The sequence below is a fragment of the Ostrea edulis genome, chromosome 3, assembly GCF_947568905.1.
Source record: "Ostrea edulis chromosome 3, xbOstEdul1.1, whole genome shotgun sequence".
NCBI lineage: Eukaryota > Metazoa > Mollusca > Bivalvia > Ostreida > Ostreidae > Ostrea > Ostrea edulis.
The window spans coordinates 63,358,840-63,383,855 of NC_079166.1; the positions used below are offsets into that span (position 1 = coordinate 63,358,840).

Here is a 25,016-nt window from a genome sequence, read left to right on the forward strand (position 1 = left end):
TTTTCTTGTGAAAATCACAAACCTCCACAGTATATTTAGGAGTCTCTTCTTTAAACAAAATTTAGTATAATTTGAACACTTTTATTCTAAACGGCTTCAAGAAAAACGATCTAGAAATCCGTTTCCAAACGTCATATACATGTAGAACATCAGAAATATATAAATATACATGTATCTAGCAAACATAATTATCGGCCGATCTATTTGTGATTTTGCAATAAAGTGCGTACAGGAAACGAGAATTTTTTTTATTGTTTCGGTACAATAATTCCGCGTAAATAGCATGTATAAATAATTAATATTATGAAATAAAATACTTTTTAGAAAAAATATTAACAGTTAATTGCTGTTACTAATACGTTTTGTTTTTAGTTATTATTAATAAGATGCTATTAATTTGCGATTTTATACGAAGTATTTACAAGTACTCCTTGGAAAGAAAGCGTGTAAGATATAAAAAGAACTCGTTATGAGTTTCCAGATATTAATTATATACTGACTTACCTTAAAAACAAAAAAGTGGATAATTTTCCATGATATTTATCAATTAATTAAATAAATAAACAGATACCTGTGGTATGTGATCTTTCATGATAAACGTCAAATAATTAATTGATTTTAAATGTCCTTGTTATTTCCTGAGAGGTTAACGTGAAATGGAAGTCCAGAGGGGTGTGTCAAAAAGGTATCTAATAACGGGTATACCAACAATTAGAGATGACAGCGGCGCATGGACAACGTGTTATTGATCCCGTGGGTTAGAATAGGTCCTCAGTACCCCTTGCTTGTCATAAGAGGCGATTAAATGGAGCGGTCCTTTGGATGAGATAGCAAAAACCGAGGTCCCGTGTCATAGCAGGTGTGGCACAATAAAGACCCCCCCCCCCCTTGCCAAAAAACGCCGAGGATAGTCCTAAATTTTGCAGCCCTTCACCGGCAATGGTGACGTCTCCATATGAGTAGAAAATTCTCGAGTGCATGGACGTTAAACAATATACAACCAACCAACTAACAGACGCTCCTAGTGGTCCTATTGGTAATGTTCTGCCACTCTTACAACAACGCCCTTCCATTTTCTAACGGAGTCTGAGGCTGAAGATAGATCTACCTATCTCGTCCCACAAATGTTCAATCTGGTTTAAGTGTGTGGGGACATACCGGAAGAATGAAGAACGTTAATGTCGTTTGTTTAAAAGAAATTTTAAGGAAATCTTGCTGTGCGCGCGCGCACATTGCCCTGTTGAAAAAATAATCCATAACCCATGGCGTTTTACTATTTTGGACATTGTTCTAGGATAAATGGACCTCAAACTCCCCCATCGAGGCCCCATTACGTCGCCTACTTACAGAGCAGACGAACTCTGGTGGATGGAATGGAACTACCATGACGTCCAATCATTTGCCTCGCCGCAGCAGCCGTAAACCTTTTCCACAAGGGACGTAACCGTACGTACGCTTCTTGACCTGGTGTTGTCACAAACGGTCAACCAGGTCTAGGGTGATCATATCTTTATCCTGTCTGATGATACCGTCCCAACATCCGGCGTATCATACAGGGGTGGGCAATAAAACGTCTTGCTACCTTCCGCTCACTAACGCCTCCATGGAGCAGACATTGTATGGTTTAAACGTAGTGTGGTTTACTTCTTTTCTTTTCCGCTGTTGATAGAGCATCTGCAATAACCAGCAGAACGGTATCACTACGATAAACCTTGTTTTAACCTTTTCATTGGTTTTGAAAAGAGCCCAGGAATTGTCGTATGGTGCTCTATCATAATGCGAGGATCTAAAAGTGTTTCTTCTGTTTCCATTTTTACATCAAATGTCATTTTACAATTCCAGTGTAATTTGTTGAAGATATTAGTAGTTTAGAATGCTTGAACGTTTAGTGGCTGATATGATTTGCATCAAAATTATCTTAGAATTTCTGAGGATATCTTATTCTACAAATTCTTTGTCAGGAATAGAGTAGAAACTCAAAAATATATCTTTAACAAGAGCACTGTAAATGGGAACATAATACGCCCGTCACAAGCTAATGTAGGATGTTTTTTTCTTAAGCCATGAGTTGTAGAACTTACTCAAAATAGTACCAGCCATCATCACCTGTGATGTACTTTCTTTTTCACCGTATTGATAAAACTTCCAAGCTTAAGAACTGTGGCAGGAAATAGACAAATCAAGAGCTCTGTGTAAAATATTTCCCCAAAATTGACTGAGTTGAACAACCTGTACTTTTTTTTCAAATGTCAAAAAAAAAAAAAAAAAATTTTGGGGAATGAAATTTCATCTTCATGTTGTTTACAAAAGCCTTAGTTTGAAAATTGTGAGACGAGTGAAAGGGACAGTTCATCTACTCATTTTATGATATTTCCGCAAAACTGATACGTTCAACAACTTGTTATTTTCTCAAGTTAACGAAAATCGTACGTGTAAAACTAAATCTACAGAAACGAAACGAAACTCGCCGAAACGAAACGAAACCTCCTGATATAGTGCAGATTCAAGTTTGTAAAAATCATGCCCCCTGGGATAGGTTGGGGTCACAATGGGGACTAAAGTTTTACATCCGAATATATATATATATATATATATATATATATATATATATATATATATATATCGTTGTTCGTGTCGTTGGTCATTTTAGTGCTTTGTATAATTTTTTGTATTTGACCTTGTATCCATGTTGTGGATCCGACACTTTGAGGTATCGGGTGTTGTTGGAACTTTAGTGCTTTTATATATATATATATATATATATATATATATATATATATATATATGATTTTTAGATATGGGCCAAAGTGACTCACGGTGAGCGATGTTACTCATGGACCTCTTGTTAATTATTATGTCTCTCCTTCAAAGGGGAGACATATTGTTTTTGTCATTTTTTCTTCTTCTTCTTCAACCAAATTTTGTCCAGGCCCTATCTAGAGAACCCTTTGACTTTAAGACTTCAAAGGAGATGGTATGGAGGAGGGGAGCCCGCCCCCAAAGTGTTTGACCTTGACCCACTTATAAAGTCAAGGTCAATCTTTTATGTCAACATATAGTCCAGGCCAATAGCTGAGAACCCTTTGACATTACGATTTCAAATTTGGAACGTGGCAAGAGGACATAGATACAAGGTGCACTGCACCAAAATTTATGACCTTGACCACTTTCTTCATTCAAGGTCAAATTAAGAAAAACATGAATAGACCATAACTTTAGAACCCATTGACATTAAGATTTCAAACTTAGAATATGAGAAGGGGGAATGAGGAAAGGGGGAATTCCACCAATTTTTTTTTACCTTGACCTATTTATAAAGTCAAGGTCAATTTTTTGTCAAAATATAGTCCAGACCAAAAGCTGACTTGACAACCGTTTGACATTAAAACTTCAAACTTGGAATATGGAGAGATGATATAGAAGAGTGCACCAAAATTTTTGACCTTGACCACTTTCTTCATTCAAGGTCAAATTAAGAAAAAACTAAAATTGACCATAACTTTAGAACACTTTGACATTAAGACTTCAAACTTAGAATATGAGAAGGGGGAATGAGGAAAGGGGGAATTCCACAAATTGTTTTACCTTGACCTATTTATAAAGTCAAGGTCAATTTTTTATGTCAAAATATAGTCCAGGCCAAAAGCTGACTTGACAATCGTTTGACATTAAAACTTTAAACTTGGAATATGGAGAGGTTATATGGAAGAGGGGTGCACACCACAAACATTTTTGACCTTCATCCACTTACAGTGTCAAGGACACTCTTTTACATCAAGACTATAACCTAAGAACTATTTGACATTAGGATTTCAAACTTACAAAGCAGATATTAAGACAAGAAAGAAGTACTGTACCAAAATAATTGACCTTGACCCAATTCTTCATTCAAGGTCACTATTTTACATCAGAGAATAGTCAAGACTATAACCTGAAAACCCTTTGACATTAGGATTTCAAACTTACAACATGGAAAGCAGACATTAAGACAAGCTGTACTGTACCAAAATGTTTGACCTTGAACCATTTCTTCATTCAATGTCATGTTTAAGAAAAACTTGATGATTTCATAACTAAGATTTGTTTGACATCAAGACAGCAAACTTGTAATATGGAAAGGCAATATTGAGAAGGGGCGCACATCACCAACATTTTTTACCTTGACCTACTTACATTGTCAAGGTCACTCTTTTACATTAAAGTATAGTCCAGACCTTAACCCGAGAACCCTTTGACATTAGGTTTTCAAACTTACAACATGGAAGGCAGATTTAAGACAAGATGTGCTGTACCAATTTTTTTTTACCTTGACCCATTCCTTGGAAAGCAGACAGACGAGATGAGATCATGGTTAAATGCATTGCAGGAAATTTTTTATCTTGACCCATTTCTGAAGCAAATCAAAATCATGTCTCTCTTTCACTAACTAATAATAAAGTAATTGACTTTCATCGGGCTCTTTTATGACCAAGAAATGATTAAAAAATGTGTTCATTTCTCAAGTAACTTGTTAACCCTTTAACATCAATACACCATTCTTAGGTGTAATATTGATGCAAGCCGTTGTTATTGCCTCTTACGCTTGCACTCATTATTGCTGTCCCGGTTATTAGACAATCAAACTTTGAAGGGGAGACATCTGGGTTTTTTTTGTGTTTTTTTGTAAAAAACAATACCCACTAGTTATAATTAAAAGCGTTCGGTTACACAATCTGTTTCGTGTCGTTTGGTTTCGTTTCGTTTCAGTAGATTTCGTTTCGCATTTTGCAGGTACCCGAATGTGATAAAAAAAAAAAATTCCAATGCAGCGCGAGTTATTTCCCTCTGAATACAAGAGGGCTCTTTATTGCATCACTATAAGGGATGGATTTGCGCCATTTACGGAATTTTTGTAAAACTTTAATGTAATTGCTGAAAATAGGATTAGAGGGACAAACCATGCACCCTCCATACAGCATTAAATTTCAAATAAAGGGGCAAAAGTCCTACAAAAGAGGTAATAAAAGGACTCAACATAGATAAAAAAAAACCCACCCGCAACATGATTTAGAGTCACCCGCAAATAGGTTACATAACAAGTTTCAGCGCGACAGACCTAAGTCGTTAAAACAGGTAGTGACAGTTCCATCGCCAAACGTTCGGTATGTGAGTGAAATATTCTTAAGCAAGATACAATCAATCAATCAGCTTGATATATGCGAAAGAAATGAAAATAGAAACAGAAAACCTTCAACGGACGCACGGACGTACAAACTTCACTGTACCGTATAACATTAAAGACAATCTTTTTTTCTAAAATTGCATTGATACCTTTTTTATTTATGATAATGTATAATTGTAATTATGGAATGCACGTTACTTACCTGTAACCAGGAAATGTGCATCATGGTCAATTTGTCCTTGTCTGTTTATAAAGCACAACCAGACATTTATTTGTATAGTTCTTAGCATAAATAGAAATTATTTAGCAAGAAAACAGGATTTAGATTTTAATTTAGTTAAAACATCATACATATCATTAGGAAGCGTTGAACGAATTTGACATATATGATTTAGCACTGCAGAAATGCAATGTAAATTGAAATATAGCTGTATATGTACATTCGTGGTGATAACCCTAATTAATATACATTAATGTATTTATTTCTTAATTTGAGTAGTATAAAAACTAATTAGAATATCATTAGTACTTTTCTGTTTTAAAGATATACACACTTCAATTTTGCTCTTCTCTGTTTAGTGATTATATGAATTTGGTGAATGTTGGCCGAGTTTGTTTTGAAAAATTTCGCTAACTTGTCACACCCAACGACTGCCCATGCTCACCAAAATATGATCAATAACCCCTTAACTATATGATAAAGGTTAAGTTATATTTCCGTTGTTCTATGCTGATAATGTTTATATTTTCATATTAAAATGGAAACTGAAGCATTACCGGCACTTATCTATTTAGAGTCAAACTATGAAGATTGTTAACATTCATACATTACATCGATTATCATTACTCACAAAGTGAAATGTAATAAAGTTAACTCGTTTTCGGAACGCTTCGGCACGGATCCTATCATTTCATGAAAAGTTGGCGTTTAATAGTGTCCCGGGTGTTGCAGGCCAATCTCTCTATAATTTAGGAACATTTTCATCGCTGCAATATTTTGTAGTTTTTGCCCAGTGTTAGTACTTTTATTACGGAGAACCCTACAGTACATACTCCGTGACACATTCATTGTAATGGGTCTCTTCCTACCTTTATTGGTTGGAACTTTTAAGTAGAAACAAATACTGCTAAACTTGATAGAATATTTAAGAGACAATATCACAATTTAAGAAAATCGGGCTTGACAAAGTAAACTTCTTGTATTTTAACACCCCACTCTATTGTTTGGGAAATCAGTTGTAGGCCAAGTGAACACTTTATCTAGGAAAAAACCACATCTAATGAAATCATATGTCATTCATTATTTTTGAAGGTGTATAGGCATAAAACATGACTGTAGAAATTTTACCACATGACTTTACGAGGACAGTATTTTTCTCGCGTAATGTTGCGGAAAGATCCGAAAGCATATATTTTGTTTTACTACATGACTTTACGGAAACTGTCGAGAACAGTAATTGTCCAGTGCATCGTCATGAAAAAGAAGTTATTTTCAATCGAGGTTAACGCACGTACATTGTGTGCTGTTCTACCAGAGACATATATAACAGAGACTGTCAACTACCTCAAGTCTCATATTATCTCGCGGTCCCCTATTTCTCGGTAAAAATGCACACACTGAATTAAATTGCGTATACCGATTGTAGCACGTTCAAATCTTCCAACTCCTATCACTAAAACAATTAAAGATACAATGTTTTCAGAAGACGCTTTACGTCAAAGTAACCACTTCAAAGTAAAATGAAAGTGAAGTTTCAAAAGGTGACACATGATCAAAACTCGGAAAAATCGGCGAGATTTCAGGAAATGTTTACGATTTGCCTTCTTTTTTGATAATAGTATACTAGTATTTGTTGATCGTAAAATCATTTTAAAACTTGTCATGTTCGGTTCCAATTTATTGATAGGAGTGAAATAAACTTAAATCAGCATCAATTTATCAAACCAGAAAATAGGGAATAACAATTAACACCGTAAGTGGGACCGTGACATATTTTAAGCGGTAAACATGCCGCCGTAGAATGTAAAACAACAGAAGTAATTTTAGGCTATATATAAACGAGAAGTAACGGTGTACGAATATCAGTTTCTCTTCAGACATCTGTACGGTTGAGCCAAATTGAATTCTACAGAGAGGCTGCTTTTAGGTCACATACATGTACATTAGAACTGATCGTTTGACGCCAAGTCAAGAATTTTTCACTCATATTTAAAAGACGTCACCAGTGAAGTATCACAAATTTAGACCTAGGGCCGTAGGCAGTGAGGGTAGGGATCTTTAGCTTGCGAACGCTTGTCGCGACACAGGTCATCTCTTTTAAGGTCATGACCCGTGATTCTCACTGCTGAGCGTGTGTCGAAAGATCAATCGCTACGTATGTTTACATATCTTGAGTTTGACGAGGGTAGGGCTCGAACTCGCGACCTTCTGGTTACGAAGTCGATCGCTCTACCATCTATTTTGTTGTAAAATATAGGTACGGTACTTTCTGCAGTGATCTAAAGTCAATCCAAAGTCAATGACGTATAATAAATAGACTTAAAATCAACATATTTCCAAGAAAGAATTATTTCTCGTGAATACTGAGATTGTTTGTGTCCACAAGGTGCCCTTATTGTGATCCCCCTTTCCGGGTTATGTCTATGATAATAATTCATCACTTCAATTTCTATGAATATAAATATTCCCGGTACCTCACTTTTTAACTTATCTATATTGGTAGTTGTTTTCTTATTGTCAAATGATTAGAATATTGTCTACTTTTAATTCATCAGATTTCGTTTTCGGAAAAAAGAAATTAAATTTAATGCATGAACCACGAGAAAGTAAATTAAATCTCATGTCAACCTGTCTCAGTTTGACATTGCATGTTCGACATTGTGAATGTTGTCATAATTCATTGCTTCGATAATCTTCTAACGGTGTACACTTCATTTTATCTTGCGAACATTCAGTCATCCAATCAACCATGCGGGGATATATCCTTACCTATTTTTTCATATTCCGACCATTAGTATGGGGTGAGTAGATTTTCTCATCGTTTTGTTTGTTGCATACTCAAAGAAGCTATTCTTTTCAAGGATTAACATGCTTTGTTGAACAGTTGTTTGTTCGTTTCTTGCTTAACATTCCATTTGAGAATTTTGCATAAACGGAATGATTTCAGCTTCTCCATCGTCAACTTCCCCATATTTGTGTAGCAATATTCCACTATCACTTGCATAGGGTGTTTTTATCTCTCAACTAATTCAATACGCAAGAGCTTGTTCTGCATATGATAAGTTTTTAAATCAAGGCAGGCTACTGACAAACACGTTGATGTCACGTTTTTTTAAACAGTATCGTTTAAAGTCAACATTTCACAAATTTTATGGTTGTTATCATGATCTAGTTTGCCAATACATCCTGTCTTTCGGTTAAACGCTGTCTGACGTGTTTCATACCGATTGTTGGCTGTTCTTTGCACACTGGACGGGTATTGACTTCGGATCACTCTGTCTGATCAAAGTATAAAGCTCACAGTGGGTGTGACCGGTCAACAGGGAATACTTACTTCTCCTAGGCACTTGATTCCACCTCTGGTATATCCAGGGATCCGTGTTTGTCCAACTCTATTTTGTATTGCTTGTAGGAGTTATGAGATTGATCACTGTTCGTTATCTTCACCCTCCATTAACTGCTATTGTGCTTCTTCAGGGGATGTTTTAAATACAAGGCCTGATAATCATTGCGATAAATAAAGCAGTAATAGTGTAAACATAAGAAATAACTGCCACGGTGGCCTAGTGGTTAAGGCGCTTGCTTCCCACCGGGAAGATCGGGTTCGATTCTCAATCCCGGCGTTGCGTCAAACCTAGGCTGTTTACTGTAAGCAGTGATTACTCTTTTGCCAAACACCCGGAAGTTAAAGTGAAAGGCGCGGGTCTTTCGGATATGGCCTACGGATGGGTGGTCCCGTGTCACGGAAGGCGTTGGCACGATAAAGAACCCTCACTGTTACGGCCCTGAGCGACATACATGTATGTAGGTCTAAATTTGTGGCACTTCACCTACAGCTGGTGACATCTCTATATAAGGGAAAAATTCTCGAATGGGGTATTAAATAACATGCAAACCAAGTTTACGAAATAGAAAATATGAAAAGTTAATATCGCAGACAATCTTATTTTAATCAGATTGTATCGCAGAGATCTTAATATTCATTACTTCTTTGATTTAAGTGTTTCTTACCTATGGAATTGGACAGCTTGCGATAAGAGTTTCATAGAAAGTATCTTCATACATCAATGCATCGTCGCTAGTTCAGGGAGTACCCACCTTACCTCAACCCGTGGCTGTATGATCAGCAAAACCCTCAATTTTCACGAATATTTATGCAATGACACAATCATTCATTGATAAATCACAGCCATAATGACGAATTTAGATATTTTAATTGCTGCACCCAGAGGTAAAACGTGTAGCGCTTGTTTAGAAGGATGACTTTTCTAGAAGCAAGTCATATTAAATTAACAACAGAGGCATTGCTTGCAAACTCTGTATCAATAAACTTATTTTGATAACCTTTTGTGTCAGTTTTTACGAATCATGAACATCAATACATTAAGTTGAGGGTTTTATTTTTCATACAACTACGGCTGTGACGTAGTGTAAACGGAGAAAATAAGCGTGGTTTGCGACGAAACCATCAATAATCCGAACTCATTTTCTCCCTCAGTGCCCCTGTCCGAAAATAAATATTTTCTTGACTATTTGATAATAAAACAAAACAGAAAAAGTAAATAGGTTGGTTGCGTTCTTTACAAGATCGCTTTTAATAAGCAAACATCAAATCGACAAAGCTGAAAAATCACTAATGAAAGCATATGAATTCAAAACTGAAAAAGGCCTGGGTAGGTGGGAAGGCTAAGGAACAGAAATACAAAAGCGACCTTTGATGCTTGTAACGAACTTCGCACTGCCCGAAAACTGACCAGTAGTAGTAGTATATATACTACGCGCAAAAGCTCAAAGACCCGCGAAATGTATTTACGGAAAATAACGAAAAATGACGAAATGTAAAACGTAAAGAAATAAATATATTTACACAAATCTCTACTTAAATAAATTTTGAATTAATGATTTAAATTTTATTCTGATTTACAGGTTTCTTTCACCCCGCGCCTCCAGGACGTTCTTTCGACCGTCTGCCTTTCACAGTCGTAGCCTGCGACAACCAGTGGATGTCCTTGGAATGCATCTCGGGCCGCATTAACATCCAATCGGCATTGTATGGTCGTCATGACGACTTTAGGCATTGTACTTCTGAATCCGTTGACGGGAAATGTGGAAGAAATGTAATCCCCAAAGTCAAGGAATTGTGTAATAATAAGGGAAACTGTTTGATCAGAAACATGAATTCGATGTTTACAACATTTTGTACAGGCAGAAAATCGTATTTGAAAATTGTGTACGATTGTCCATTATGAAATTAGCACTGTGATTCACGGATCCTCTAAGAAATATGTGTATTCTGAATACAGTGCATATTACTAATGTCAAGCTTTACTTGTATTTCTCTCTCAAAGGAATGTAAACATGAACACATATATAACGTGTTTAGAGATGAAATTATGTCGAGGAATTTACTTGCCTAAATGGTCAAGTGATCTAGCCCGCTGGTTACATGCTGCTAGGAGATTTGGTTCCGCAGGTCGTGAGTTCAACCCCGGGTACGGGCGGAAAATTCTCTGTGCTTTATATCATATATATATATATATATATATGCATATGTGTGTGTGCTTTATATATATATATATATATATATATATATAATATATATATAACTACCAGGCCAAGGTCAAAAGGTTAAGCTTCACAAAATAAGGTCTTGCCATAAAGAATCCACATATAACAAGAGGCTCATGGGCCACATCGCTCACCTGAGTCACCTTGGCTCATATTTAAAGATTTTCCCTACATATTCGCTTGTAAAACTTTGATCCCCCTACTGTGATTCTACCCTATCCACGGGAGACATGATTTTCACAAGCTTGAATGTGCACTATGTCAGAAAGTTGTCATATGATTTTTTGCTTTTCTGATCCAGTGATTCTTAAGAAGATTTTTAAATGCCCATCTCTTATTTTTGGAATTTTTGTGATTATCTCCTTCGAAGGGGCATGCCCCTTCATTTGAACAAACTTGAATCCCCTTTACCCAAGGATGCCTTTTGTCAAGTTTGTTGAAATTTGCCCTATGAGGAAGTAAAAAATGTGCAAAGTTTACAGACAGATCTAGACAGACAACAGTTGATCATTAAAGCTCATTTGAGCTTTCAGCTGAGGTGAGCTAAAAACAAGAGGTACTGTGAGCAATGCTCACTAAGAATACCCCCCGCTTACCCAAATCTCCCAAAGGGTGTTGTTAATAGGTAAAACTTCAGTATTATGATCCAAAAGGTATCTAGGAACACAGCATCTCCATGCGATGAAAAAAGCCATTAAAGAATTTAAATGGAAACCATATTGCTACTTCGATGTCCAGTGCACGTGACCTTTGACCTTTTGACCCCAAAATCGATAGGGAACATCTTCATCCCATGGGTAGTCCATATGTATGATATGGTGACTGTAGGTGGAAAGGATTAACGCTTTAGAGCCCGGAAACCATATTGCTACTTCAATGTCCAGTGCACTTGACCTTTAACCTTTTGACCCCAAAATTGATAGGGAACATCTTCATCCCATGGGTAGTCCATATGTATGATATGGTGACTGTAGGTGGAAAGGATAATGCTTTAGAGCCCGGAAACCATATTGCTACTTCGATGTCCAGTGCGCTTGACCTTTGGACCCCAAAATCGATAGGGAACATCTTCATCCCATGGGTAGTCCATATGTATGATATGGTGACTGTAGGTGGAAAGGATAACGCTTTAGAGCCCGGAAACCATATTGCTACTTCGATGTCCAGTGCGCTTGACCTTTGACCTTTTGACCCCAAAATCGATAGGGAACATCCTCATCCCATGGGTAGTCCATATATATGATATGGTGACGGTAGGTGGAAAGGATAATGCTTTAGAGCCCGGAAACCATTGCGTCTACAGACGGACGGACAGACGGACTGACAACCCGATTCCAGTATACCCCCCCCCCCCCCACAACTTGTTGCGGGGGGTATAATTACATGTCTCTTGGTCTGCAAACTTCTTTTTCGTAAAACGGGGGGGGGGGTCTTTTAATAATTAATGGACATACTTCGCCACATAGTATTTATTCATAAATTCTTCTCATTCACCACTAACGTTAGAAGTATGGGGGTGGGGTTCGGGACAGTCACCCAGTAATATTTTTATTTGCATTACAAAATAACAACTAATGGTCATTGTCAAAAGTCTTGTGATGATCCGGGTTAGAATAGGTCCTCACTACCCCTTGTTTGTCGTAAGAGGCGACTAAATGGGGCGGTCTTTCGGATGAGACCGCAAAAACCGAGGCCAATCAATCATTGTCAATAACACCCCCACCCCCGATTCTACGTGCCTGCGTATTGTTGTCGTTTTACTATACAACGCTATTTTCAATATTATATATTTGCCGTATTCTCTTTAGAGAAGTCGAGAGGCATAGCCTTCATCAACTTCTCTTCGCAAGCATTCATGTTTTGATTCTGGAAAACGTGTAAATGCCGGAGTCGGTGACGGTTTATGCTTCGATCGACGTTTCGACTCAGATGTGCCTGGATTTACGCAATAGACAACTTGTTTTCAAACATTTAACAGCAATACACAAAACCGTCACAAGGAAATCAACTCTTACTTGCTTTTAATCCATTTTCAACATGTCCCCTGTCCCGGGTTTAAATCACAACTCTGTTTACGTCAGCCTGCTTTCTCTTAACTGGTCCCCTATTGTGACAGCTCCCAAGACCAGTTAACGTAAACCCGGGACAGGGGACATGTTGAAAATGGATTAAAATCAACGTCACCGACTCCGGCATTTACACGTTTTCCAGAATCAGAATATGAATGCTTGCGAAGAGAAGTCGATGAAGGCTGTGCCTCTCGACTTCTCTAAAGAGAATAATATTTGCCAATGAAATTAGCAATATTCATATGTACAGAAAACCATCTTGGGTTAAAGAACAATCGATCAGGTGAAAAGCAGCATTATGATACATTTTCAATGTTTTTCGTTAATATAATTTGCAGATCATTCAGAGTAATTTCGATTACATGTATATATATTTTTTCTGCTACTCTATTTTCCAAATCAATCTCCATTTCTTTTGGTTTGCAATCTTGCAGGCAATATTACGACAAGAGGTCCAAGGGCCTAGACTCACTCACCTGGGAATTAACATGGATGCGTGGCATTTGCCAAATGTTCTTGATTCAAGGTCAATACTAATCATTTAACCTGAATCACACTCTCCCCAGGTATAAGAGCTGATGTTTCTGTGTTACAATTTGTTATGCAGGACAGGCATTTCTTAATCTCTTTTACTGGAGATCCTTGCTTTGTCATTTGACCTTCGTTCAAGGTGATTTCTCGCAATCTTACTTGGTAAGGATCTGTAATGAATATCAATTACTGTTTCATAGTCCAGAGAAGCCTTTTGACTTTTATTCAGTGATGACCATGACCTAATGATACCATGGACCAACTTTCAGATTGATAGATCAAACTACTTCTAAGATAAGATTCATATTTCAATATTTACATTTCCAGCGTTTTGCCTTCGATATCTTTATCAATTGAAATGATAGTCTGATATTGTTATTTAATAATGCGAGCAATTTTAGTATATCAATCTTGATAAATATACAGTACGACTATTTTAACGTCTGGGAATTCCGACTGAAATGAAAGTAAAATGTAAATATAAAAACAACAAAGTTAAGTTTTAAAAATACGTGAGTGTATGAACAGCATCTGCTTCATGAAGTATGCTGGTGTAAAGCGCCACAGTTTATGCCTCATGTAATTTCAATAAAAAAAGTTACTGTACAAGCAGTGCACACCATCCATAAGTCCCGATAATCCCATTGAGCTGTCGAATCTGCACGCAAGAGGGCTGGTTGATGTTTACATCTTCTCTTTAATAAAACGATATAAAATAACGACATGCTCGAAGTGTTATCTTTGCCATGAATTCAAAACAACACCATACATTCATCAGCTAATACGAATAGTCCATGTTAATAAATTTCAAACTTTAGTTTCGTATGTTGGTACTGCGCGCGCTCGTTTTAGGACCGTTGAAACAACACAGACAGAAATAAAATGGAGAGAATTAAAACAACACACACAAACATACACACACGGATACACAGTGGTAAGGCTTGTGTTGAGCTGGCTGTATCTTCAGGAGAGGTGGATTGAACCCTGTTTTTCGAACTATCGATTGCTGATACTATTGCGCGCTGTTTAACCAAGGTTGGTGATATCACTGTCGGGTAATTGAATCCTCTCTCCTTTTGGGGATTATTATAACCCCGGTCTTTAACATGAGGATTGTTAATATTCCTAGACCTGGAGCTTAAAGCGGCTGGATTTTTCGTCACATTATAGGGCTTATTTCCTCGATGATCATTAGACGAGTTGACGTTCAGAACTTCACCACTCCCTGTGTTTTGAGTTCGAAGTCTTAAGCCTGAAGAAGATGGTAATTCCGTTTCAGACGTTAAGTCAGTCATTGTGTGTTGTCGGTCACCTTCATTTGGAAAGAATCCGGGTCTGCCATGGTTAGCCACTTCGTGAACATTCAAATTTAGGTCACGTGAGAAAGTCATGGGAGTCACTATGTCACTCGAAGTCTGGGGACGATATTCGAATTCAATCATGTTGTAGCTTTTCCTCTCGTAGCCTTTGTTACAGATCTACAAAATGCACTATGTTGTGTTACATCAGACATAGAATGTTAGATGAAAATTCAATACATTACATATCATAACCAAAAAAAGCATCATATGAAATTCAATTCACTACATATCATAAGCAACAAAGCATGGTATTATAAATCCAGTTCACCTCATTTGTCATCAGGGCCGTAAATTACATGGAGGCGGAGGAGGCAGCTGCCTCCTCCAACTTTTGAGCCAAAAAAAATTAAAATTTAAAGTTCATTAGAATTTATGTTGTTTCCAATAACTAAGAACATGATACCTCCCTTAAAAAGCATTCCAAATCTTTCTTTTAGAATGAGTTAGTCAAGTAACATCTTAGAAGGCCCTAGAATCAAGGATTTTGCAGGAAACGTGTTCAGTGTGCACAAAATGTGCTCAGCGTCTGGGGGCCTGGGCGGCCCCCAGACCCCCGCCTAATTTCCTGCCTCCTCCAAATTGAAGGTTAATTTACGGCCCTGGTCATATGGAGAGGCTTACATTGATATGGAGGAAAATAACAACTTGCCTTATTCAAGAATTGTAACATGGGTATTTCGGAATGGAAATCATTATTCCAACCTAGATTATCAATATAGTTCACACACTCCAGAATGTGACTGTTTTCAATTTTCAGCTGTTCGCATATGTATTTCTTTGTGGTCTTCAAATCCTCCATCTGAACGTCACATTCGTCCATTTTGCTCAAAACGACAAACACAGGAATGTCTGAAATCAAACAATTATCATCATGTTTAGTGGGTTATCTGTCACCCAGCACAATACAGAGAGTGGGATGTTCATGTCATCACCAGTGTTTATATGTCTATAAACGCTAGCTCGAATAAAAAATCGTATATCATAGATTTTATATATGTCATTTAGTTTATAGATTTTCTTTGAAATAAAATTCACGTGTTCTTAAATCATATACATGTTTTATTTAAAACAATTCAAATAGTGCTAGTCTAATCTTTCTACAGTTATAATTCTGTAATGGGTCTAAATACACTTTTAGTGAAATATACCCTGTAGTAGTGTAGTGATAATCTCGTCCTATATCATCACTTTTAAAATCCATCTTCAGTCACTATTATCAATATTTTAACTTTTAGGATAATGCAGTGAGATTGTGATACTGACCCTGTCCCTTGAAATCCCTTTGCCGATTTATACATTCAATAACTTTCTCATGGAGGGAATTACCAGACTTCGGTGCCCACACCATTACGATAATGTCAATAAAAACTCCTACATTGCTGTCATCAACAGGGACGCAATTTTCCATACGTCTCTTTGCGTAACTCCAGAGATCCGTATTTTCCGGAAATTTTCCATCAATAAGGGATTCTAACATTTCATCTGCAAGCCACTCTTCCGGTTTATCGTTGTCTGGTGAGAATACTTTATCCAGACCAATCATATCCACAAAGGTGGGCAAGAATAAGTCTTTTGTTTTACCGTCTCCGTATTTGCTACAACGTATCCTGGTAAAATGACGTACAAAACATTATACATGTATCTGTATATATTAGTATTGCCGTTTACTAATATTTTGTAAGAAGTAAAACTTCGTTGCTATAAATTAATTCGTTTATCTTTAAATACCGACAATAAAACACACGTGCCAACAAAATGACTGTTTGCTTGATTTTTACACTGTGACCTGATGTCTCATAAAAGTTTTCACTACGTCTTTTGAAATTGTCCAGTGGAATCGCTATTTACTGAAATTTAAATGAAAAAAAAACCGTAAATTTTTAGTGACATTAGCATGGTTTATATTTAAGGCCACCCATATTTACTCAGAAAACTGACACCAATCTTTCTTGTATTAATACCTTTTGCTTATCATATCACACAAAACTCTGAGATGTCTAGTATCCATTTTTGAAATTGTCTTGTCTGTCACATGGTTGTTGATTGGTTGTATATTGTTTAACGTCCCTCTTGATTGGTTGTATATTGTTTAACGTCCCTCTTGAGAATTTTTCACTCATATGGAGACGTCACCAATACCGGTGAAGGGCTTCAAATATAGGTTCCATGCTCGGCGCTTACGGCCTTTGAGCAGGTAGGGATCTTTATCGTGTCACAACTGCTGTGACTTGGGGCATCTTTTTTTTTTGCGGTCTCATCTGAAGGACCACCCCATTTAGTCGCCTCTGATGACAAACAAGGGGTACTGGGGACCTAATTTTACCCATACCCCACGAGACTGTCCGTCATATTAAAATAAATCGCAATCAGGAAGCCCTTAAAAGAAATTTGTTACAAAATCCAATTTATATAAAGATTATTGTTTGTACAATGCACTTTGAACTTTCTAAGATTGGGTTTAGATAAACAATGAAACTTTTGAGACCTGCATAAGGTGTCGCCCAAAATCTACAAAGTGGTGAATATTTGGATATACATGTATAACTATGTTACATTACATTTATATAAAGTATTCCTCGTCCTCAAGATGTACATGTAATAAGAAACAATCCCTTACACGTTATTTTCTGCGGTAACATTCTCGCCACATCCAGATTTAGCATACGGGCAATATTTTCCTGTCATGGCCGCGATAGATGAGTTGATAAAGGACGACTTTCCAACTCCTGCTGGTCCAACCAGTAAGATGGACTTTGGTTTCTGTAGATTTTTTGTAGAACAGGTTTCTTTTAACTGACGCAGTACTGCTGCCCTCACACCTGCATAGCTGGAAAACATCGTAAAATTTCATGACGAACTCATATATTTCATATTCATTTTGTATTTTTGATGAAGCATTGAATTTTTTCTTGTCTTTTTTCTCAAAATTCAAATCCATCAATGCATTCTTCAGAGTAGTGTCATATAGTTGGTGAATGGTAGCAGCAGGACATATGAACTCTACTTATTTTTATAAGAGTAGCTGCATAGGGTACTGTTTTATAACAATCCTGCAGGTGCTATATTGAACAAAGAACACAAAGTTTGGAATATGTCTATTTCAATGTTTATGGCCTTTCATTTTCAATCATGAAAACCAATACTAACAAAACCCCTCGTGCTAGATAACCTTGATATTGAACATGAAATGCTCAGCATCAATCTAGTTTACAGATTTGTATGTCACCGGTCGCGGTAGCTCAGTGGTAGAGAGTTCGCCTTGTAACCGGAAGGTTGCGAGTTCGAGACAAGCTCTTGTTATGGCTGTATCAAACCTAGACGTTAAACATAGGTAGTGATGGTTCCTTCGCCAAACGCTCGGCATTTAGAAGTGAGAATCCCAGATCTTCCGGATATGACCTTAAAAACGGAGGTCACATCAGGTGTTGACACGACAACGAACCCTCACTGTTACAACCCTGGGCAACAAGTAGGTCTAGGTACTTTACTTAAAACTGGTAACGTCTCTATATGAGTGAAAACAGACAAAATACCAATAAAAAAAGACAAAAATTAGGTAAGCTTTACATGTTGATGTTGTCAATACAAATTTTCAAAATTTGCTTTTAGTGCCCTTAATCGTTCATCTTTAACCTTGAAATGCCGTGGGGATCCGAGTTAGAATAGGTTAGAATAGGTCCTCAGCACTCCTTGCTTGTTGTAAGAGGTGACTAAATGGTGAGACCGCAAAAACCGAGGCCCCGTATCACAGCAGGTGTGACATGATAAAGACCCCTTCTTGCTCAAAGGCGCCGGTATTAGTGAGATCTCCATATAGGTGAAAGATTCTCGAGAGGGACATTAAACAATCAATCAAATTCACCTTGAAAACCATTAAGGGGAAAGTAATGTGTTCGAGATATCATACCTGTAAATCTGGGAGAAAAATGAATGAAACCCTTGCTGACATCTTGTACATATATATTTTTTCCGTTTTCATTGACTTTCACCCGTAACAAGACAGATCATGTTCTTTTTCATTAAAGGTATAATAGCAGCAGAGGTTTTTTATATACTATGTATCAGTCTTGTAAGTTTGATAAATGTTATGAAAGTGTGATAAACTTACTCTGGTGCAGATCCACTTCCGTTTCTGGGGGAGGTTCTCAATCTAAGATAAATGAAATTATGTTAATTTGTATCGCGACATGAAAATTGGATACCGGTATATCGTAATATCATTTACCTGTATGAAACACACAGAACGAAAACATTCTCTAGTTCCAGTAGCTTAGTTTGTTGTTTAATTTGCAAAATAGCATTTGATTACCTCGGTCTTCAACACGGGAAACCGATCAAACTCCGCACAGTGTCAACTCTCCGGGACTATATGTACTTTCCCCTACGATATTGGAGTATATACGAGGAGCGCACATAACTCTGGGTAGAGAATGCGGAGCTTGGAAACCGATATAGATTGCTAAATGGGGAACCAAATACGTACAACGTGTATAAGACGGAAAGTATTTTCGTGAAGCTTTAAAATAAATCAAAATTCAAAAGTGAAAAAGTATAAAACCCTATATCAAAACTTAAATGAGTACACAATTCTAAATACATTTCTTATTTTATATACATATATATAATATTTTTTCGTGCAATAATCCGGAATTAGCTGTTAACGTTTTTAACATTTAAATTATAAACCTCCCTGTTGAACTATGGACGCCTAATGCGCAGTTGTAAAAAAAAAAAAAAGAAAAAAAAACAAAAACAAAAAAAAAACCTATATTTTTGTTTTGTTTATTAATTTTGCATTTTGTTGTTTTTGGTTTTGGATTTACTGAGCAAGAACTCAATAAAATTATTTCAAGAGGTAAGGTTTTATTCAATAATTGCTTTAAAAATCTCGATATTTATATGGAATTTGAAAAAGGCAATATATTGCAATATATCGCAACATAGTTTTTGCTGGCAATATCCATTGTTTGCGTAAACAAAAAAAAAATCTACCTTTTTGGAGAGGATTGTTGATCTACTATCTCCGGCATTTTTCTCTTCCTAGAAATTATTTCTGAAAGAAAAACGCAAAGATACGTTTTTGCGAAATTGATAAAGAAACGGGTTCAATGGAGAAATATAAGGAATAATGGTTACGTAACATTGATATGGTTGAGATATACTAGTATACATTCTATGACTTTAGGGAGAACTAGTAAACCTTGCAGTTGGTCCTGTCTCAGATGTTCCACGGTTCTTTTCGTCTGAGCTTTTAGCTTGTCGTTAAAACTTAAGTCTCTCCTAAGAATGCCATGCAGACATTGGGAATAGTTTAAATCGCCCCCGATATGTTTCGTCATTCGATCACAGATTCCAATCATATTTGTTCTTATTTCCTCAAATTTGTCCAGAGATAACTGATTCAAAAAAGGACCATGAACACAATTGTTGCGCATATGTCGAATTCTCTCAATGTCGTCTCCAAGTCTTATAAAACCATCCTTTGGTTCATTTCTCCATCCATCAGTGGGTTCTGAGACGTCTGTGAAATTCCTCAGCAGAGAATAAAGGAGCGTTATATCCAGTGAACTATAGTCCTCCTCATTCGCCGCGGCTTCTATCAATGGCATCTGATTCTTAACGTTTTCCTTTTGTTTTTTGGTTCCATTACTAACCCTTTGGAAAATATCTTTAGGAGGAATCTTTTTACTGAGTAGATCTCGTAGAGTTAATGTCAGAACCTGTTTTATTGCAATGATAATTTTGCAATATCTTATCATTTTGTCGTCATCCATTCTCGTTGGAATATACGCTGACTTAAACATCTACAAATATATTTCGAATAAAATGAAATTAAAATGGACTTCAGCTGTTTTTAACGCATTTCTACGAGTGCATATACTCTCATATGACAACAATAAAAACCAAAACATTCTCTTAATCTAGAATTATTATTACTATATTGAGCTTGTGATAATGAATATCAGTAAAAATGCACGAGCTTACAAGCGTATTTCAGTTATTTATTAGGATATTTATTCATTTTGTTGTCAGATTAATTAAGCAACTGAAGCATTTTTGTCAGCTGAATGAACTAGTGTAGTGCCATTGCTACATGTATGCACGGTTGCCAATCAGTTCTAATAAAATGATCTTAATTCAAATTATAGATATTAAGGTAGCTCATTACACTAAAATTTTATTTAATGGCTCGTTAAAAAAAATCTTATGAAGTATGATTTCACCTTCGAAAGAGTGATACAAGCTCTCAATTATTTATGATTTTTTTTGTGATTTATCCCGAAATGATAAAAACGTGTTTTGTTTGCAAATAAGATATCCCAGAGTCCAAATTCGCTGTGATTTGATGCATGATATGAATATCTAAGAAAATATGCCTAGACGACTCAGACAGACGTTGTGATGTTTTTTAAATTAAAAAATGTTTATGAAAATTGAAAACGTTATTTACTAATACTTTTTAAATCTATGGATAAAATCTTCAAAAAAACATGTCCGTTAGAAAAAAGATAGATCAGAGAAATATATTTTGAAAAGAAATTGAAATGAAATGGTCAAAATTTAGAAATATAACGATTTTTCAAATTTGAACCAAGCCCGATCGGATTTATAAAATAGTAGTCATAGAGAACATTTTTATCAGAAAACTACATATCCTTGATGTAGAATGGTTTGCTAATTAATTGAATTTATAAAGGAAACTAATTTCTTGGTGAAAAGTGCATATAGTTAGCAACAATATAATTATTTTAGTTATTTCTATCAATTTTGATCGGGATCGGTACTTTTCCACTTAAATATATAGTGATATATCCGAAATTTGGTCATTTCGTTTCAATTTCTGTTTTAATAAAATATATTTCTTCGATACTTCTGATACTTCTTTTCTAACTGACATGTTTTTTGAAGATTTTATCCGTAGATTTCAAAAATATTAGCATATAACATTTTCAATTTTCATGAATATTTTTTTCTTTCGAAAAAAAAACCCAGAATGTTTATATCCGAGTCTTTTAGGCATGTTTTATTAGATATTCATATCATGCACCAAATCGCAGCGAAATTTGGACTCTAAAATATCTTATTTGCAAACAAAACACATTTTTATCATTTCTGGGAAAATCATATAAAAGTCATATATAATAATTGAGAGCTTGCATCACTCTTTCGATAGCATCAGACCTTCCTACATGATATATGACCCTCCACCTTTGTTAGTAATTAGAATACAACAATATTAATGCTAGTTTGTACCCAGAGTGTTTTGCAATTCGTCGAGGGTCCTATAATATGACTACTTGTTAATAAATCTAAATATTGTATTGGAAACAATAATCCGATATACACATTTACATCAGGAGGGGATCCAGGAATTGCGGTTAGAGGGGGTCCAACTTTATGAGGCTGGGGGCCTGGACTTTACAGATTTTATAAGGCTTGAAATATGTCTCCTATGTAGTCATTTTTACTATTTTCTGTCATTTTTTATGACATGAAATTAATAAAATGACGCAAAATTTAAGGGTTTTTGAAAAAAAAATGTAAGTTCTCCCAATAAAAGTAATTCAATATATCAAAAGATTTTGACATTTATTTCTCCAAGAGTGGAAGAAATTATTGCTTCTTTTATCGTTTATATTTTTCTAAACAAGAGACTACAATTTACCTTAAATTTGAAAATTTTAGAGGGGCGCGCGCCGATTGCCCCCCCCCCCCTTTAAATCCGCCACTGTACATGTAAGTTGTTAAGTATCTATTGGAATTTATTTCATTTAAGAGAACTCTGCGTTAAATAAATCAATGGAGAAAATCGATATTTAATAAACATGTCAACACCACTGATCATTCATATTCCTTGAACAAATTCTGTCAATAGTCAACGCATTCTGTGTGCAGTTTTCGCCGTCCTTTTTCTCGTTAGTTGATACATGTTAAAATTCAGTTGATTTAACAGCGCGTACATAGCAGCTTATCATTCAAGCATTGCATTCATCTCAATGAGTCTCCAACTGATTAAACTAATAGGGGTAGATTGAGACCGGAATTTTAACAGCGATGCATGTTGCATAAACACAAAAAAGTTACCACTGACCTCATTTAACCCCCAGATCAGCCATGATATCGACATAACCCTGAAGTGTGCTTGCATTATTATGCTAATTTTGTGACTGAGCAGTTCAAATGTACATGTACGTAGTTACCTGTTGTGTGAAATATCTCCGACTTCTACACGTGTGTGTGTACTACTGCAACACGTTCACTACTCAACATGTCCCTGAGAATATGCAATATCATATAGAGTACCCCGGCGACAACAATGGACACCTTGGTACTATATTTGTAAACACCCGGTTTTCTATTTTTAGAATACTGTTGCCTGGGTTTTTATTTTTCAATAGGCCTATACAAGCATATTGAATATGTACATTTAATTCATATACTTACTATAATGAAAATAAGACAAAAACACTGCTAAAATATACACATATTAAGAGAACAAATGCATGATATATATATATATATATATATATAAATTGTTCGAAGGAATTCTATCACGTAAAATAAAAGTACGGAACGCCGTTATGGTAAAAATTGCATACTAGTGTTTTCAATACTTCTAAAAGTGTAGTAAGGCCGCGAGATATATCATAATTGTATATTTGTGCGTGTGTAATAATGAGACATCGCCAGTTGTAGGTGAAATACCACTTGTAATGATTCTTTAACGTGCCAACGTCTGTCGCGACACGGGATCTCCATTTGTTTTGAACATATTTTATTGATGAAATCAAAAGGATTGGGAACAAGTTCTGACAACTTTCAAGTCCCTCTCCTAAAATATTACAATATGTCATGCAAGGTAATAATTAACAGGTATAATGTACAATGATTAAACAAATCTACAAGTTTCTAGGGTCATATCCAAAAGACCCGTGATTTTGACTTCAAAATGTCGAGCGTTTGGTGAAAGTGTAATCTCATCTTAGGTTTGATGCGGCCATGGCACGATCGGCCTTGAACTTAGCTTCTAATTTTACATACATGAGAATTATTTCCAGCTGATTTAGTAAAATCAAATGTTTTCCAAGCATTAGGTATTTGTCCTTCACATGTGAATTGCATCGACCTTTTAATTTTCAGGTAGTGATATAACACTTGATTTTGCTATACATCTCTTGGTCATAGTTAAGGTATTGTGCAACTAAGAGGAAAAGGGAGCATAAGTGTGAACAGGACGTGTGCCGTCAGAAATGACTCCATCGTAACTTGTATATTCCATCGAAAGCTGGTGGTCGTGGATTGGGAAGGATGGTCTCGAAAATTCGTTTTTACAAAGAATAGGAATTTCAACTTTCGAAAACTTTTTTTTAATTTGTGTAGCCCCTGTTTTGAACTATTGTAGTGAAGTATGGGGTCTCCGAAACTACCATTGAGATGGTTCAGAATCGCGCACTTCGTCATTATCAGATTTATTCCTTTACCTGCAATATGTACATGGCGAATTCGGATGGAAGATTCCTTACCACTGACACTGTATAAACTATACGATACTCCTATCAATGGACAACATTACTAAACATGTGTAAATCAATATGATAAGCCTATTGGACATCACACAAATGAAGTCATTATTTGAATTTTTAAATTCTACAGAAAATATATACATGTAATAGGTTACTATTGTGTGACACTGGTGATTTGAGAACAAGTTGCTTCATAATTGTAAAAATGATCAAGGTCACAATGTCAAAATGTTTGGTACCATCTAAAGGTTTTGTCACAAAGAATACAAATATGTAAATCTGTCATTTACCATTCAAATGTTGTGGCCAAAGTTAAACATTTTGCGGACTGACAAACAAACGAACAGATCAAACACGATTACGGGATCATACACAGGGGCGGATCCAGGAATTGCGGTTAAGCGGGGAAGGCACAAGTTTATAAGGCAGGGGGTATGGGGGTGGCCTTGAGATCATGGATTTTACAGATTATATTGGGCTTGAAAGATGTCTCTTAAGTAGTTATTTTTACTATTTTCTATCATTTATGATAGAGTGATATTAATAAAATGACGCAAATGTTAAGGGTTTTGGGGGGAAAAT

General features: G+C 36.0%; 2 protein-coding genes across 2 annotated transcripts; one reads left to right on the forward strand and one right to left on the reverse strand.

Annotated features, from left to right (window-relative positions):
* Window positions 1-8,037: 8,037 nt before the first annotated feature.
* On the forward strand, window positions 8,038-10,677 carry LOC130052712 (protein eva-1 homolog C-like). The gene is made up of 2 exons (XM_056158478.1): window positions 8,038-8,182; window positions 10,308-10,677. The coding sequence occupies exons 1-2, from the start codon at window positions 8,131-8,133 to the stop codon at window positions 10,628-10,630; spliced, it is 375 nt and encodes a 124-aa protein (XP_056014453.1). The 5' UTR covers window positions 8,038-8,130; the 3' UTR covers window positions 10,631-10,677.
* A 3,236-nt stretch (window positions 10,678-13,913) lies between these two features.
* LOC125675389 (uncharacterized) lies at window positions 13,914-23,268 on the reverse strand. Its single transcript, XM_048913022.2, has 8 exons — window positions 23,112-23,268; window positions 20,111-20,714; window positions 19,903-19,963; window positions 19,019-19,060; window positions 17,528-17,737; window positions 16,174-16,517; window positions 15,560-15,759; window positions 13,914-15,027 (listed from the first exon to the last, which is right to left on the reverse strand). The coding sequence occupies exons 2-8, from the start codon at window positions 20,712-20,714 to the stop codon at window positions 14,398-14,400; spliced, it is 2,091 nt and encodes a 696-aa protein (XP_048768979.1). The 5' UTR covers window positions 23,112-23,268; the 3' UTR covers window positions 13,914-14,397.
* Between the last annotated feature and the right edge of the window lie 1,748 nt (window positions 23,269-25,016).